Source organism: Maylandia zebra, linkage group LG20 (assembly GCF_041146795.1).
Source record: "Maylandia zebra isolate NMK-2024a linkage group LG20, Mzebra_GT3a, whole genome shotgun sequence".
Taxonomy (NCBI): Eukaryota; Metazoa; Chordata; class Actinopteri; order Cichliformes; family Cichlidae; genus Maylandia; species Maylandia zebra.
The window spans coordinates 29625700-29643749 of record NC_135186.1 but is presented as its reverse complement, the minus strand read 5'-3'; the positions used below and the strand labels follow the sequence as shown (position 1 = coordinate 29643749).

The following is an 18050-nucleotide window of genomic DNA, read 5'->3' as shown; positions in this document are numbered from 1 at the left end:
TACATTATATGTTATGTGTAATTTTTATTTTTTATTTTTTAAATATATACACATATATGTTTCTATCTATCCATACATACGTATATACACACATACGCACATATACACATTTTCAATAACCCCATTAACACCTCAAGGATACACAGCCTACAATTATATATATATATATATATATATATATATATATATATATATATATATATATATATATATATATATACCTATACCAACAAACCCGTGCATGCGCACACACATGAAAATATTAGACAAGAACACCCTATCAAATCTCTACCTTTTCCCTGTACCCTGTAAAAACCGTATCCTTAAACCGCTTTTAAACTGCGCCATGCTTGGACATTGCTTCATATCTTTACTTAGTCTGTTCCACAGCTTCACTCCACTCACAGAGATGCAAATTTTTTTTAATGTTGTACGGATACGAGGATGTTTTAAATTTAATTCCCCCCTCAAATTGTATCCCCGTTCCCTTTTAGAAAACATTTTTAGAATATTGTCAGGAAGCAGGTTATTTATTGCTTTATATATAATTTGTGCTGTGAGAAAATGAACCAGATCTGTGAATTTTAGAATTTTTGATTTTAAGAATAGTGGATTTGTATGATCTCTGTAACCAGTTTTATGGATTATCCTTATGGCCCTTTTTTGTAATATAAAGATTGATGATAGCGAACATTTGTAAGTATTGCTCCAAACCTCTGCACAGTAATTCAAATACGGTGCAATCAGGGAACAATAGAGAATGTGGAGTGATTTGTGGTCCAGAATGTGTTTTACTTTACTCAAGATTGAGACACTTCTTGAAATTTTGTTATGTATATGATTTATATGAGATTTCCAGTTTAATTTATCATCTATAATCACACCAAGAAACTTATGTTCAAGTACTCTTTCAATTTCCACACCATCTACATGAATCTGCACTTGTGCATTTCTAAGGGAATTCCCAAATACGATAATTTTAGTTTTACTTAGATTTAGCGATAGTTTGTTCCTGTTAAACCATTTTTTAATTTTGCACATTTCTGAAGTAATTGTATCCAGCAGCTCCTTTAGATTCCCCCCAGAACAAAAAATATTTGTGTCATCTGCAAATAATACTAATTTTAATATATCAGATGCCTTACAAATATCATTTATATAAATAATAAATAATTTTGGACCCAGTACAGAGCCTTGTGGAACACCACAAGCAATGTCCAAGCATGATGAGGAATGGACACCCAGCTTCACAAATTGTTTCCGGTCACTTAAATAATTTTTCACCCATTGCAGTACAACCCCCCTAATCCCATACCGTTCCAGTTTATTAATTAATATGTCATGATTGATTGTGTCGAATGCTTTCTTGAGATCCAGAAATACTCCAGCTGCATACTGTTTCTGATCTATAGCATTCGTAATCTCCTCAATTGATTCGATTAATGCCAGAGATGTTGATCTTTTTGATCTGAATCCATATTGACTGTCAGAGAGTAATTTATATTTATCTAAGAATTTGTCTAATCGTTTATTAAACAGGTTTTCTAGGATTTTGGAGAATTGTGGTAGTAAAGAAACAGGCCTGTAATTTGTGAAGTGGCGTCTATCCCCGGTTTTATACAGCGGCACAACTTTAGCTATTTTCATTTTGTTTGGCACTTTTCCCGTCTGAAATGATAAGTTGCAAATATATGTTAGAGGTCCTACAATTCCTTCAATGACCTTCTTGACGATTTTCATGTCAATATCATTACAATCAGTAGATGTTTTATATTTACACATGTGTACAATGTCAATTATTTCTTTTTCCTCCACTGATGTGAGGAACATTGAGTTAGGGTTCCTATCAATCAGGTTTTCACTACATTCTACTGATGGCAGTGACTCAGGAATTTGTTCTGCCAGTTTTGGTCCAATATTTACAAAATAATGATTAAAGCTGTTGACCTTATCAGCAGTGTTTTCCATAATATTGCCATTATCGATAAAGTATTGTGGATAACTTTGTTGTCCAGAATTATTTTTAATGATACCGTTTAAAACATCCCATATTCCTTTCATATTATGTTTATTGTTGTTCAATATTTTACTATAATACTCCTTTCTACATACACGTATAATATTGGTCAACTTATTTTTGTATTTTTTATATTTATTTTCAGCATCTTTTGTTCTTGGTTTTAGGTATTCCCTATAGAGTGTATTTTTCTTTTTACATGCATTTTGTAAACCCTTAGTGAGCCATGGTCTATCTGAATATTTGTGCTTTCTGTTGTATTTTATTGTTGGACAGTTTTTATCGTACAACTCCATGAATATTCTTAAAAATATGCCATATGCAATATCAATATCAGCTTCTTTGTACACATTGTCCCAGTCCTGATTTAATAGATCGTTCTTAAATGCAGTCATAGTTTCTTCTGTCCTTACACGTCTGTATCTCAGTTGTTCTTCATGCTGATTTTTCTTATAATTAGTGTCATAAACTGCAAAAACTGGTAGGTGATCACTGATGTCATTAATTAATAATCCGCTCACAATGTTGTTTTCCATATTGTTAGTGAAAATATTGTCAAGTAAGGTGGCACAATGTGGTGTAATTCTGCTAGGCCTGGTTATTTTAGGATGTAAACTCAAACTGTACATAGTGTTTAGGAATTCGTCGGTCATTTTATGCTTTTTTGGATTCAACAGGTCAATATTAAAATCACCACAGATAAACATAACTTTTTGATTTGTTTTAGAGAATATTTCCTCTATGAAGTCATTAAATACTTGAATACTAGAGCCAGGTGTTCTATATATACAGCTAATTATTACATTTTTTTCTTTTTCCTTATAAATTTCAATTGTTATACATTCTAGTAAATTATCAATTACAGTTGTCATATTTTCTACCACCTTGTAGTTTAGGTTTTTATCCACATACACAGCTACTCCCCCTCCACTCTTGTTCCTTCTATTTACAAAATTCACTTCATATCCCTCCAGTCCAAAGTCCATTCCTTTCTCCGCATTGATCCATGTTTCAGAAATGGCAATAATTCCAAATGGATTTGCCAACTCATTTAGATATTCCTTTATATTGTTGAAGTTGGCATACAGACTTCTGCTATTAAAATGGATTATTGATAATTTATTTTCCGTGTTGATGGTGTGCTTAAACTGTTCATCAGTGAAGTAGCAGCAGTTACAGCTGATGTTGTAGAAGAAAACTTTTAAGCTTAAATTTCAAAACTTACATTTAACTACTGATTTTATCTATTGTTCTGATTTTATCTGTTTTGATTTTATATACTGTTTTGTTTGTTTGTTAATTAGTTTGTTTGTTTGCTTGTTTTAATCAATTTTAAATCATGCTTTTTATTTGTTTTTGTTTCTAATGTCTCTGTAAAGCACTTTGAATCACATTGTTGTTGAATTGTGCTATACAGATAAACTTGCCTTGCCTTGCCTTATTATTAATAATAACAATAATAATAATAATAATAATACATTTTATTTATAGGTGCCTTTAAGACCCCCAAGGTCACCTTACAATAATACAACAATACAATATAATAAAGTATAGCAAAACAAAATTTAAACATAAGGTAAAAAAAAAAACAAGCATGAAAGTATATAAACAAGTATAAAAGGGTATGGAGTTCTGAATAGATGGGTTTTGAGACGTGTTTTAAAAGTACAGAGAGAGTTTGTAGTTTGAAGAGCTGGTGGAAGTGCATCTAAAGTCTTGGGGCAGAGCAACTAAAAGTCCTGTTAGAGAATTGTGCATCAATATGGTTGTCATTGTGCAAGATGATTAGATCTTTAGCAAGGTGATTAGATCTTTAGCAAGAATGCTCAGCTCTGTTTTCTAAACACTGGTTCGTTAAAATGTTACGCCATATATGGGGTGACTGAGGATATTGGTGACATCACATGCTCACACATCGCAGACACACACGTCCCATGTTCACAGGTGGGTGTCTTATCTGTCGCATGATTAATGAGATGTTTGTGTAAATACTGATGTTAATAAAAGGACTGTGAGAGGGGTCCCAGAGTTTGGAGTTGGCTGAGATCAGATGAAGAGCTCAGGCTCCCCTTGCAGCAAGTAAAAGACAAAAAGCACTGTGGTCGTACACAAATGATTGGTCTCTGAGCCAGCGGCGTTTAAGTGTTAGACCCAACAGGTCTGTAGTCAGGCATACATATGGAGAAGATCAGATAAATATGGAGGAGCGAGGTTATGAAGCTCTTTGAAAGTAAGAAGCAGGATCTTGAAATTGACACAGAGGTGAATTGGAAGGAAATGGAGCTGTTTAAGGAAGGAAAGGAAATTGGATCGATACTTTGCTTTTATCGTTCCAGTTGAATATGTAGACCTATTTTCCTTTGGAAAAAATAAACCTCAACCATGCACAATGAAAAATGTCTGAACCTTTTTGTGTGCTCTACAGACAGAAACACTGACATATACCAGGTCGCCAAAAACCCAGTTTCAAAACACATGTAGATCACAGTGATCACAATCACAGTGATATAGTGGTGATTAAAATGTGTTCAGAGATTTCATCTCATAAGTCACGGCACACTACCCTTTCCCCAGTTAGCTGCCTGATTGCCTTTGTAGTGTGGCAGAGCACTTCTGTGAATGAGTGAAAGTGTGAATGTTGAATGTTTTTGTTGAAATATCCAGGCAAGTATATACATGTAAAATGAAAAGATATACGTGTTCAAATAGCGTCAATTAACACACAACTTCAGGTTTTTTAATTTCTATGTGATTATTCTTATAACTAAACAATGAGAACAAGTAGTCTGATGTCCTGTAATCATTATGAAGCTATAATTTGAAATACAATAACACATTAAGTTTTTGAACAAAGTATTGGTATTGGTTGAAAAGGAGACTCTGGGTTGCTGCATCTTGTTGCTGTTTCATCTTAAATTGGTCATGCGATTTTGACGTGCCGGCGTGTCCGTCGACCCCAGTGGGTTAAATAATTTTTTGAATAATAATTTTGAAAAATATTTCTTCATGTCATTATGCAGGCCGCAAGTAGGGGTGACATGGGCTGCAAGATTGAGACCCAGGCATTAGATCCTCTTAATGCATTTTTGTTTGGGTTTCCACTGGCGTGGAATTACCAAAAATAGAGAGGGCATTGCCTAGCATATGAAACAGGAAAAGACCGCTGTGTAATTCCTTTATTTGTAACTGTATTCTGAATATCATCATTTTAAATGGTAACTGTAATGGAATACAGTTACTCATATTCTGTATTTCAAATACGTAACGCTGGTACATGTATTCCGTTACTCCCCAGCACTGCTTAGTTGCAACAAGTGGTTATTTGAGTTGCTGTTTCCCTCCTATCTGCTCAAAGCAGTTAGGGCACTTTCCTCTGAGCTTTGATATTAGCAATGCATTTTTAAAATTCATTCATTTATTTATTTATTACAGAGAACTGTCGCTCACTAGATACACAATATTGCCAAAGGTTTTCACTCCCGCACTTAAATCTTGGGCGCAAGCATTTCCCTACATGTTGAACTGTGTATGTGACAAATAAAATCTGAATTTGAACTCTAGCATTTGTGAAAAAATGGGTCATTCTCAGTGAATTCTAGAATGGTACAGCTGTGAACCTTTCTTAGTACTGAATATTCTAGAGACAATTATTAGTGGCAAACAATCAGTGGGGATTTTATGTGATGGGTAATATAAAATAGTGCTCAGATGTTGCCAAGTTTCAGCAGAGTCAATTGTTACAGCCAATGACTTGTCAGATACTTAGACAAATCTGTCTAATCTTCATGTGGCCTCCAGGTTAGCTCAAGAATAATGTGTAGAGAGCTTCATGGAATGGGTTTCCATGGCCAAGCCTTACATCATCAATTGCAATGCAAAGTGTAGGATGTGGTGGTGTAAAGCATGCTGCCAGTAGACTCAAGAGCACTGGAGTGATTAATAACGCTTCTCTGTATACGATCTTGCTCTGGTGGTTGCCAGAAAAACTGTATACGACTGACTGTTGAAGAGACTGAAATCCTCAAAGCCTCATCCGCCTGAGTCGGTCTAAATAAGGTGCTGAATCTTTAGCCGTATAATTATTGGTAAAGTATGGAGTTCTGGAATATATAAAATTTGTTTGCGCTATGGTTATTTTCTTAAAATTCAGGATTATAAATGTAACAAAATAAGTGGAAGTAATCATTCTGTAATGATTCTGAATGAATGAAGTGCAATAGTATCATGAATAGGAGGTGTTTTTGTACAAAGGTCACGATGAACAGTAAAAAAAGGATTTAAGCATGGTGCAACTGGTGTCATTTGGGTCAAAAGTGATTTCAACAGGACTAGGGAAAGGGGAGAGTAAAGTTTGTGAAAGCGCATAAAGTGATGTTTCTCTTAATAAAGAACTGCTCTCCGGATTTTGTCACAAGCAGATGAACCATTTAGAGAGCAAACTCTTCCTCAAAATGTTCCATCTGCTTTGTTTTTAAAGTGAGGAGCACTGAAGGATTAGGCATGGCAAAGCAAATGCCAATCTCCATTTAAAGTCTAATATTGTGGACAATCCTTTTTTTTCTTTTAACTCTTTGTGAAGCATCAAAAGTAAAACTAGGGTATGAATATCACATCTCATAACGCTTCTTACAGGTTGTTCTAGCTCTTAAAATTAACAGATCTCTGGGACCTATTTTCCTGGGCACTAAAGTTTAACCTTGCTATTCACCAAGTCCATAGATGACTCAGGAAAACTGATTTTATAGATGTGGCAGTTGAATGTGCCTACCTCTACGATTGCTCCTGGGTTGCCTCATCTGGATTTACGTGAATTTCCTCACCACCAGCTTAGGCTACGTCTACACTAATCTGGATAAATTTGAAAACGGTGTTTATGTCTAGAAACACTCCGCGTCCACACTATCATTTTCAGTTGTTTTCATCCACACTGAAAAAGCTACGTTCCTGTACTGCGTATGCATGAAACGTCTGCCGTTTATTTACTTTACGGCTCTTTGAAATGTTGCGGCAAAATGTCGAGGAAAAGTGCTGAGTTTTATCTGAAGGTTTCTGGAGCATGTAGAAACTTATATTATTCTTTACAGTTTTTTCTGATTGCTTAAACCCTAACTGTGATTCCTGTAGCACAATCTCTAAAACTATTCAGACTTATAGCAAAACCACTCACTGAGTTTGCAAAACTAAAAGCACAAAAACTGCTTTGCACTCAGTTTGCAATTTTGTAACACACACTTTGCAAAACTGTAGGCACAATTCACTGCACAACACTCAATTACCAAATTTCCAACACACTCCTAGCAAAAGTATACACATGTATGGCTATCATTAACACTAATTTGCCAACTGTCTGGCACACTTTCACATGTGAAAACTTTTTTAGATAATTAGTTCACTTTGCAATCAGCCTAAGCACTATAATACAGGTAAGCTGTGTGTGCGGAGTACAATGGAGGGAGCAGAAAGAGTGAGAAGTAGAGGAAGCCGAGGAAGAGGACGTGGAGGTGAAGAAGTAGGATGAAGAGGATGACAAGGAGGAGCAAGAGGAAGACGAGGAGGGGGGAGAGGAAGATGAGGAGGGGGGAGAGGAAGATGAGGAGGGGGGAGAGGAAGGGTAGGAAGAGTAAGAAATAGAATTGCTGATGACATCAGAGCTACAATAGTGGACCATGTAATCAACCGTGGAATGACCCTGAGGGTAGCTGGCCAACGGGTCCAGCCTAACTCGAGCCGCTACACTGTAGCAAGCACCATAAGGACATCTTGAAATGAGAATCGGTTAGTACAGTCACTTCGCACAAAGATTTGTAGCACTGCCATATGCCAATGAGAAACACACCAATACCATTGATGTAAAAATACTGAAATTGTTACTTTACAGAATTGCTAGATGACCAGATGCTGGGGCAGAGGAAGCATGTTCACTGCAGACCAAGTAACCCATATAGTCATTATGGCGATTGCAAATAATCCTATACTTGGAAATAAACACTTGTGTTTGTTTTGATGTGTTTGAATAAACACCAGTACTTGAAGTTTGGATCCCTCCATGCTTATGGATCTATGACAGAAGTATGAGCTCAAACTGACATAGCCTACCTTGTGCACAGAGAAAGCAAAAGCCAGATGTGTTTTGTATTCATACCATCAATGTGCAGTTGGCGCATTGTGTGCTTAGTAGATGATGGCTTGTGTGTACTGTTTGATACGGAAACACCATTTTTACGAAGGTGTGAAGAGTTAATCTAGCTGTGTTTGCTTTTGCAAGAGAACTACAATGTTTTGATTATTGGGTGACAGGTTTTCTTATTTGTGTGAAGAGTTTTGCAAAATTAGCCAATAGTTACAAAAAATGTGCTTAAGCAATCAGAAAAAACTGTAAATCTAAAAATGCAGTTTAACCAGCCACAGCTGATTCTCATTGTAGATGAACATCTACACAGGTGTTACTCCTTCAATTTTTCAACTCCTTCAATTCTGGCATGCCAGAAGATTCTTTCCTAGGTGTATTGCCCTAGATGACATAAGATGTGATGTGGATGGGAACCTGTGGCCAAATGGAGAAGACCGAGTAGATTAGCATTACTATTGTATGTGTATCAGTGGATGGTGTGTATACAAATTCTTGTATTTTGGGATTACTTAGTGCAAAAAACTAAAAATACATAAACAAATATTGACGAATTCTGCATGATGTCTAATTCATTCCAGTAACATATATTGAAATTATAAACAGAGATGTGTCCTTGTTTTACACAAGAAAACACTGTGTAATGCTACATGTTGCTAGTGTTTTTTAGGTCATTGTTTTGTGGGTGACAAAGTGTGTTTGTCGGCTGTCAACCTTTGCTAGTGTTCTGGAAGAATGAATTTATTTGAGACCTGAATAAAGTGTTTTGGTAGTTGTAGTGCATTTTGAATGTGAAATGAACTGCTTTGCCAAGCTGAAGGTCAGTTAGGAGAATTGTGTGAAGAGTTTTGCAAAAGTGACCTAAGTATTGAGAAATGTGTCCTAGCGGCTGTAAAAAACTGTAAGTCAAGTTCTTGGCCTGTATTAGAGTCTCAGTCTGCCTCTGTATAAGGTGATGATTATACAGATGTTATACTAGATGTTTTTGCCAGTATGGTGTGTGTGTAAGTGATTCATGGGTAGTGGAACTTTAGGTTGTAGTTATCCCTTTTTTGTAGGGCATTTATGTTAAGAAGCTTCAAGGTAGCCACATAATGATATTTTCTTTTGACTTGCAGTGTTGACACAGAGGAGAAACTTTTCAAAGACTGTAACAACTGTAAAAAAACAAACAAACAAAAAAACCTAAACAAAGAAACAATTGTTAGGATTGGTATATTAAAAAAGATAATGTGACTTACCGGAATTTAATTAATTGTGCTGTGATTTTGTTCTTCTGTGCTTCTGCTTGAATCTGTTTGAGATAGTGACATTGCCAAACATGAATTAAACCACCTGAATTGAGTAGTTTGAGATTATGTGAAAATTGAATGACACAAAGATGGGGCTAATTGAGACTTACAGCAGTGCTAACATTTCTGAAAAAAACACTGTTTGGATTATTGTATGTGTCACTAAATTCCACATTTATGGTCAATTGATCTGTTGTAACAGAAGCAGTAGTTGGTGTTATTGTAGTAGTTGTGTTTGCTGTTGTTGTTGTAGTTGACATCGCTGTGGTTGTAGTAGTTGGCACTCTTGTAGTACTCGAAACCCGTGTTGTTGTTGTGTCTGTCATTGGTGTGGTTGTATTTGGCATCAGAATTGTTGTATTGGTTAGAATTGGTGTTGGTGCAGTTGTTGGTAATGGTTTTGTTGTAGTAGGATCTGGTGTAGTTGTGTTTGGAATCAGTGTTGTTGTGTTTAGCATTGGTGTTGTTATAGTAGGATCTGGTGTTGTTGTGTTTAGCATTGGTGTTGTTGTAGTAGGATCTGGTGTTGTTGTGTTTAGCATTGGTGTTGTTATAGTAGGGTCTGGTGTTGTTGTGTTTAGCATTGGTGTTGTAGTAGTAGGATCTGGTGTTGTTGTGTTTGGCATTGGTGTTGTAGTTGTAGGATCTGGTGTTGTTGTGTTTGGCATTGGTGTTGTAGTTGTAGGATCTGGTGTTGTTGTGTTTAGCATTGGTGTTGTAGTAGTAGGATCTGGTGTTGTTGTGTTTGGCATTGGTGTTGTAGTTGTAGGATCTGGTGTTGTTGTGTTTGGCATTGGTGGACAGGGAATGATATCTGTGGAGAAACATTCAAGAATTCCTTATATTGTTTTAGTGACACGGAGAACACTCATGACGCAAACTTGATGAATTTAAAGTGAATAAAAAAAATACATCTTGTTATAAAAACGACAAGGTCCTTACTTGTGACTGGTTCACAGAATTCTCCATCAGGAGGAAATCCCTTTATGCAATCACAGGTTTGTGAGGTAACATTACTGCATGCGCCGTACTCATCACACTTGCCACATGACCAAGCAAACTGGTCTTCACACTGACACTGGAGTCCTCCAGTGGAGTTTGGATAGCACCCTTTTCAAGACATTTAAAAGAATAACAAAACACAGTTCACAAGTCATACAGCACCATATGAACAGCATTAAATGTGTTGGAGTGCAAAAGTCAAATAAGATCAGGTCCTTACATGTGGTGAAGTTCAAGTCTTTCAGTGTTAAAGACCCAGTGATGATTTTGGGGAAGGAGAAATTTCTCAGAATATTTCTGAGCACAACACTGAAATTCTGGGGCACACTAGATGCTGGGATGTGCAGTTCAAGGTCTATATCAAAGTCCACTGGTGCTGTGAAGGAGAAAAGGGGAAAATCCATCACATACAACTGTTGCAATGATGGGAAACTATATTTACGTGAAAATGTAAAACTGACCCAAGTTCGACTCATGCATGTTACAGATTTTCAAATACCTTTATCATTTAAGAATGCATTACTTATTAAAGTATGTTACTTGTCCAGGTTTATCCATTACCAACACATGGGTTTAGGTCAATGCCTAAAAAGCTACTTGGTAAGTTTTAGAAAATTAGCAGCGGCTGAGCTAAAGCACAACAGTAGCCATATCTTTTGAAAGTGTTTTCTTTGTTGCCAAATTGATGGCCTCCATGTTTTTCTCTCTAAATAAAATATTGTATACACTTTCCATTGTAAAAATAATTTCTTACATATTGATAATTAATAACACACCCAAAATACAAATGAAACATAACAAGATCATTTGTGTCTTTGAACAGAAACAATCAGATAATTCTGTAGTGATGACTTCACAAACTGCCATGAGACTGGGATGCTCAGTTCGTCTGGTGTTTCTTCAAATACAATTTTTTATGTTTTAAGAGTTTACACTATATCTCAGGCATACAAAGAAACAATAGAGGTGATATTTAGAACATCCTGTACAGTATTCTTTTAAAGAATAAGAATGTATAAATGTGTGTCACATTTAAAGAATTTGCAAATAATGAACGCAGTGTTAGATCTGTCAATGTTTCTTTAATACAGTGTGTATAGAATGAATTGAACTGTGCTTCCACAAATGAATAACAAAGATGTTTGTCATACCAGGAGGTGGTGTTGGGCAAGGAGCGACGCCTGTGGAAAAACATTATATGTTTAATTACTTCAATTTCAAGCCAGAAACTAAACACCATGACTTTGGTTATGTCATAGAAATGTCAGCAAGGATAATGAATGCAGTGTTAGATGTGTTAATGTTTCTTTAATACAGTGAGTATAGAATTAATTGCAGTGTGTTTCCACAGAGCAATTCATATCTAATGTCTAATCACTCTCATAACACAATGTTAGGTAATCAGACAGTTGAAAAGTTCATTCATTTATTTGATAAAGGCAGTAGTCTGTTCATCCAACAGCTAGATGATATCAGTTCTTACTTGTGATTGGTTGACAGAACTCCCCACTCAGAGGAAATCCCTTTATGCAATTACAGGTTTGTGAGGTGACATTACTGCATGTGCTGTACTCATCACACTTGCCACATGACCAAGCAAACTGGTCTTCACACTGACACTGGAGTCCTCCAGTGGAGTTTGGATAGCACCCTTTTCAAGACATTTAAAAGAATAACAAAACACAGTTCACAAGTCATACAGCACCATATGAACAGCATTAAATGTGTTGGAGTGCAAAAGTCAAATAAGATCAGGTCCTTACATGTGGTGAAGTTCAAGTCTTTCAGTGTTAAAGACCCAGTGATGATTTTGGGGAAGGAGAAATTTCTCAGAATATTTCTGAGCACAACACTGAAATTCTGGGGCACACTAGATGCTGGGATGTGCAGTTCAAGGTCTATATCAAAGTCCACTGGTGCTGTGAAGGAGAAAAGGGGAAAATCCATCACATACAACTGTTGCAATGATGGGAAACTATATTTACGTGAAAATGTAAAACTGACCCAAGTTCGACTCATGCATGTTACAGATTTTCAAATACCTTTATCATTTAAGAATGCATTACTTATTAAAGTATGTTACTTGTCCAGGTTTATCCATTACCAACACATGGGTTTAGGTCAATGCCTAAAAAGCTACTTGGTAAGTTTTAGAAAATTAGCAGCGGCTGAGCTAAAGCACAACAGTAGCCATATCTTTTGAAAGTGTTTTCTTTGTTGCCAAATTGATGGCCTCCATGTTTTTCTCTCTAAATAAAATATTGTATACACTTTCCATTGTAAAAATAATTTCTTACATATTGATAATTAATAACACACCCAAAATACAAATGAAACATAACAAGATCATTTGTGTCTTTGAACAGAAACAATCAGATAATTCTGTAGTGATGACTTCACAAACTGCCATGAGACTGGGATGCTCAGTTCGTCTGGTGTTTCTTCAAATACAATTTTTTATGTTTTAAGAGTTTACACTATATCTCAGGCATACAAAGAAACAATAGAGGTGATATTTAGAACATCCTGTACAGTATTCTTTTAAAGAATAAGAATGTATAAATGTGTGTCACATTTAAAGAATTTGCAAATAATGAACGCAGTGTTAGATCTGTCAATGTTTCTTTAATACAGTGTGTATAGAATGAATTGAACTGTGCTTCCACAAATGAATAACAAAGATGTTTGTCATACCAGGAGGTGGTGTTGGGCAAGGAGCGACGCCTGTGGAAAAACATTATATGTTTAATTACTTCAATTTCAAGCCAGAAACTAAACACCATGACTTTGGTTATGTCATAGAAATGTCAGCAAGGATAATGAATGCAGTGTTAGATGTGTTAATGTTTCTTTAATACAGTGAGTATAGAATTAATTGCAGTGTGTTTCCACAGAGCAATTCATATCTAATGTCTAATCACTCTCATAACACAATGTTAGGTAATCAGACAGTTGAAAAGTTCATTCATTTATTTGATAAAGGCAGTAGTCTGTTCATCCAACAGCTAGATGATATCAGTTCTTACTTGTGATTGGTTGACAGAACTCCCCACTCAGAGGAAATCCCTTTATGCAATTACAGGTTTGTGAGGTGACATTACTGCATGTGCTGTACTCATCACACTTGCCACATGACCAAGCAAACTGGTCTTCACACTGACACTGGAGTCCTCCAGTGGAGTTTGGATAGCACCCTTTTCAAGACATTTAAAAGAATAACAAAACACAGTTCACAAGTCATACAGCACCATATGAACAGCATTAAATGTGTTGGAGTGTTGGAAGTCAAATAAGATCAGGTCCTTACATGTGGTGAAGTTCAAGTCTTTCAGTGTTAAAGACCCAGTGATGATTTTGGGGAAGGAGAAATTTCTCAGAATATTTCTGAGCACAACACTGAAATTCTGGGGCACACTAGATGCTGGGATGTGCAGTTCAAGGTCTATATCAAAGTCCACTGGTGCTGTGAAGGAGAAAAGAGGAAATCCATCACATACAACTGTTGCAATGATGGGAAACTATATTTACGTGAAAATGTAAAACTGACCCAAGTTCGACTCATGCATGTTACAGATTTTCAAATACCTTTATCATTTAAGAATGCATTACTTATTAAAGTATGTTACTTGTCCAGGTTTATCCATTACCAACACATGGGTTTAGGTCAATGCCTAAAAAGCTACTTGGTAAGTTTTAGAAAATTAGCAGCGGCTGAGCTAAAGCACAACAGTAGCCATATCTTTTGAAAGTGTTTTCTTTGTTGCCAAATTGATGGCCTCCACGTTTTTCTCTCTAAATAACATATTGTATACACTTTCCATTGTAAAAATAATTTCTTACATATTGATATTTGATAACACACCCAAAATACAAATTAAACATAACAAGATCATTTGTGTCTTTGAACACAAACAATCAGATAATTTAATACAGTGTGTATAGAATGAATTGAACTGTGCTTCCACAAATGAATAACAAAGATGTTTGTCATACCAGGAGGTGGTGTTGGGCAAGGAGCGACACCTGTGGAAAAACATTACATGTTTAACTATTTAAATTTCAAGCCAGAAACTAAACACCATGACTTTGGTTATGTCATAGAAATGTCAGCAAGGATAATGAATGCAGTGTTAGGTGTGTTAATGTTTCTTTAATACAGTGAGTATAGAATTAATTGCAGTGTGTTTCCACAGAGCAATTCATATCTAATGTCTAATCACTCTCATAACACAATGTTAGGTAATTAGACAGTTGAAAAGTTCATTCATTTATTTGATAAAGGCAGTAGTCTGTTCATCCAACAGCAAGATGATATCAGTTCTTACTTGTGATTGGTTGACAGAACTCCCCACTCAGAGGAAATCCCTTTATGCAATTACAGGTTTGTGAGGTGACATTACTGCATGTGCTGTACTCATCACACTTGCCACATGACCAAGCAAACTGGTCTTCACACTGACACTGGAGTCCTCCAGTGGAGTTTGGATAGCACCCTTTTCAAGACATTTAAAAGAATAACAAAACACAGTTCACAAGTCATACAGCACCATATGAACAGCATTAAATGTGTTGGAGTGTTGGAAGTCAAATAAGATCAGGTCCTTACATGTGGTGAAGTTCAAGTCTTTCAGTGTTAAAGACCCAGTGATGATTTTGGGGAAGGAGAAATTTCTCAGAATATTTCTGAGCACAACACTGAAATTCTGGGGCACACTAGATGCTGGGATGTGCAGTTCAAGGTCTATATCAAAGTCCACTGGTGCTGTGAAGGAGAAAAGAGGAAATCCATCACATACAACTGTTGCAATGATGGGAAACTATATTTACGTGAAAATGTAAAACTGACCCAAGTTCGACTCATGCATGTTACAGATTTTCAAATACCTTTATCATTTAAGAATGCATTACTTATTAAAGTATGTTACTTGTCCAGGTTTATCCATTACCAACACATGGGTTTAGGTCAATGCCTAAAAAGCTACTTGGTAAGTTTTAGAAAATTAGCAGCGGCTGAGCTAAAGCACAACAGTAGCCATATCTTTTGAAAGTGTTTTCTTTGTTGCCAAATTGATGGCCTCCACGTTTTTCTCTCTAAATAACATATTGTATACACTTTCCATTGTAAAAATAATTTCTTACATATTGATATTTGATAACACACCCAAAATACAAATTAAACATAACAAGATCATTTGTGTCTTTGAACACAAACAATCAGATAATTTAATACAGTGTGTATAGAATGAATTGAACTGTGCTTCCACAAATGAATAACAAAGATGTTTGTCATACCAGGAGGTGGTGTTGGGCAAGGAGCGACGCCTGTGGAAAAACATTACATGTTTAATTATTTAAATTTCAAGCCAGAAACTAAACGCCATGACTTTGGTTATGCCATAGAAATGTCAGCAAGGATAATGAATGCAGTGTTAGGTGTGTTAATGTTTCTTTAATACAGTGAGTATAGAATTAATTGCAGTGTGTTTCCACAGAGCAATTCATATCTAATGTCTAATCACTCTCATAACACAATGTTAGGTAATTAGACAGTTGAAAAGTTCATTCATCTATTTGATAAAGGAAGTAGTCTGTTCATCCAACAGCTAGACAATTGCAGTTCTTACTTGTGATTGGTTGCCAGAACTCCCCACTCAGAGGAAGTCCATAACTTTTGGTTATGTCATAGCAATGTCAGTAAGGATTTTGAACGCAATGTTAGATCTGTTAATGTTTCTTTAATATGCTTCTAAAATGCTTCTATTTCTTCAGCTGCAAGTTTCTTACTTGCGTTTGGTTCACAGAACTCTCCATCAGGAGGAAGCCCTTTGATGCATCCACAGGCTTGTGAGGTGACATTACTGCATGCACCGTATAGGCCACACTTTTCACATGACCAACCAAAGTGGTCCTCACACTGACACTGCATTCCTCCGGTGGAGTTTGGATAGCACCCTGTTAAAGTCATTCAAAACAATGACAAAACACACCTCATAAACCATGCACCAGAGTATGAACACATTTAAATCTGTCCGAGTACAAAATTCTTACATGTGGTGAAGTTCAAGTCTTCAATTATTAAAGACTGAGTGATGGTTTTGGGGAATGACAAATTTCCCACATAGTTTCTGAACAGATCAATGAAATTTGGGGGCAGGCTGGATACTGGCAAGAGCAAGTTAAAGTCTATATCATACTCCACTGGCACTGTAGAGGAGACAAAAAACAAGCACCCCATTTATTTAAGATGTTTCTACTTCTGTTGCAACTTTATATATATAATATACATGTGAAATACATATATCACATGTATATTAAATTACATGTGATATATCATTTAGTGATATAGCTGTTGGTGTAGCTAGTGTTGACACTGAGAAAACATTTCTCAAACATTTCATAAATTTTAAATATCTCTCGTAAACAAGAAAATTGCGACTACAGCAACTGAACCTTTGAAACAAATTTCATACAAATGGTCAGAGGGCCCGGTGGCGCCAGTGTCCGGCAGCCTCGCCTCTGTCAGTGCGCCCCAGGGTGGCTGTGGCTACAATGTAGCTTGCCATCACCAGTGTGTGAATGTGTGTGTGTGAATGGGTGGATGACTGGAAATGTAAAGCGCTTTGGGGTCCTTAGGGACTAGTAAAGCGCTATATAAATATAGGCCATTTACCATTTTTATACAAAGTTATGGCTTTAGGATAGAATTCAAATCAACATCCTTTACACTTTAAAAAAAATTACATTATTAAATCCTTTCACAGAACACAGACGTAGAAACCTCAGTCTAACTACATATGCTGGATAAATGTACTTACATTTACATTACATACTTACTTACCTATCACATGTGATACATGTTTGCCTAGTCCTACCTGGGTTGCTGGTTTTTAACTGGCAATATTGCCCATCTGCTGGAAGTCCATTAATGCATCCACACGTATCACCAACGATGGCATCACAGGCCTCATAGTCAATGCATTTGTTATATGACCAAGCAAAGCTCTCCTCACATGTGCACTGGTATCCAGTTATGTTTGCAGTTATGTTTGGTGAACACACTGAGAAGAACACAACATAATGGTTCAATGTGACACTTTGAGTGAATAAGATTGGCAAGCAATGGAGATGCAACATAAATGGATGTTTTACCTGTTGTTGTATTAATGCTTGTAATCTCACCAGTGGCGTTGATCAATAAAGGAAAACTGAGAGTGTTCAGTATCGACTGGAATTGTTCCAGATTTGAGACGCTTATAACAGCTTGGAACTCATACTCAGTGGAATTTGATGAAGCTAAAGGTAAAAAAAAAAGAAAAAAAAAGAAAAACCCAAACAAACCATAAAGCAATGATAACACTGATAATCTGGACTTGGTCAGATACTGTTATTGCTATTCAGTTCTGCTTGTTCAATGAATATCCTCCCTCGTCTAGTTTTTCAAAGCACTTTGCAAAGCATGTTTTTTTTTAATAAATACAATTATTATATAATTATATTATTAGTCAACAAACATGTGTTACGTTGTAGTAACACTGCTAAAATTTTACTCACTTTCTCTTTTTTGTCTTAGATGAATGCTGGATTCTTCTGCACTCATTAACTCCTGGAAGAA

General features: G+C 36.1%; 1 protein-coding gene across 3 annotated transcripts in view; it reads right to left on the bottom strand.

Moving 5' to 3' along the window:
* The window catches only part of LOC112436671 (uncharacterized), a 35574-nt gene that overhangs the window by 13675 nt on the left and 3849 nt on the right, over positions 1 to 18050 (bottom strand). For 2 of the 3 annotated variants that reach the window (XM_076878252.1, XM_076878251.1), the window contains 19 exons: positions 17990 to 18041; positions 17588 to 17731; positions 17311 to 17496; positions 16487 to 16642; positions 16223 to 16390; positions 15731 to 15760; positions 15045 to 15200; positions 14764 to 14931; positions 14432 to 14461; positions 13746 to 13901; positions 13465 to 13632; positions 13133 to 13162; positions 12202 to 12357; positions 11922 to 12089; positions 11590 to 11619; positions 10659 to 10814; positions 10379 to 10546; positions 9547 to 10250; positions 9386 to 9438 (listed from right to left, as the gene is read on the bottom strand). In XM_076878252.1, coding sequence (XP_076734367.1) covers positions 9386 to 9438; positions 9547 to 10250; positions 10379 to 10546; positions 10659 to 10814; positions 11590 to 11619; positions 11922 to 12089; positions 12202 to 12357; positions 13133 to 13162; positions 13465 to 13632; positions 13746 to 13901; positions 14432 to 14461; positions 14764 to 14931; positions 15045 to 15200; positions 15731 to 15760; positions 16223 to 16390; positions 16487 to 16642; positions 17311 to 17496; positions 17588 to 17731; positions 17990 to 18041 — 2879 coding nt within the window. The remainder of the gene's footprint in view (positions 1 to 9385; positions 9439 to 9546; positions 10251 to 10378; positions 10547 to 10658; positions 10815 to 11589; positions 11620 to 11921; positions 12090 to 12201; positions 12358 to 13132; positions 13163 to 13464; positions 13633 to 13745; positions 13902 to 14431; positions 14462 to 14763; positions 14932 to 15044; positions 15201 to 15730; positions 15761 to 16222; positions 16391 to 16486; positions 16643 to 17310; positions 17497 to 17587; positions 17732 to 17989; positions 18042 to 18050) is intronic. The other variant, XM_076878254.1, reaches the window with a different exon arrangement.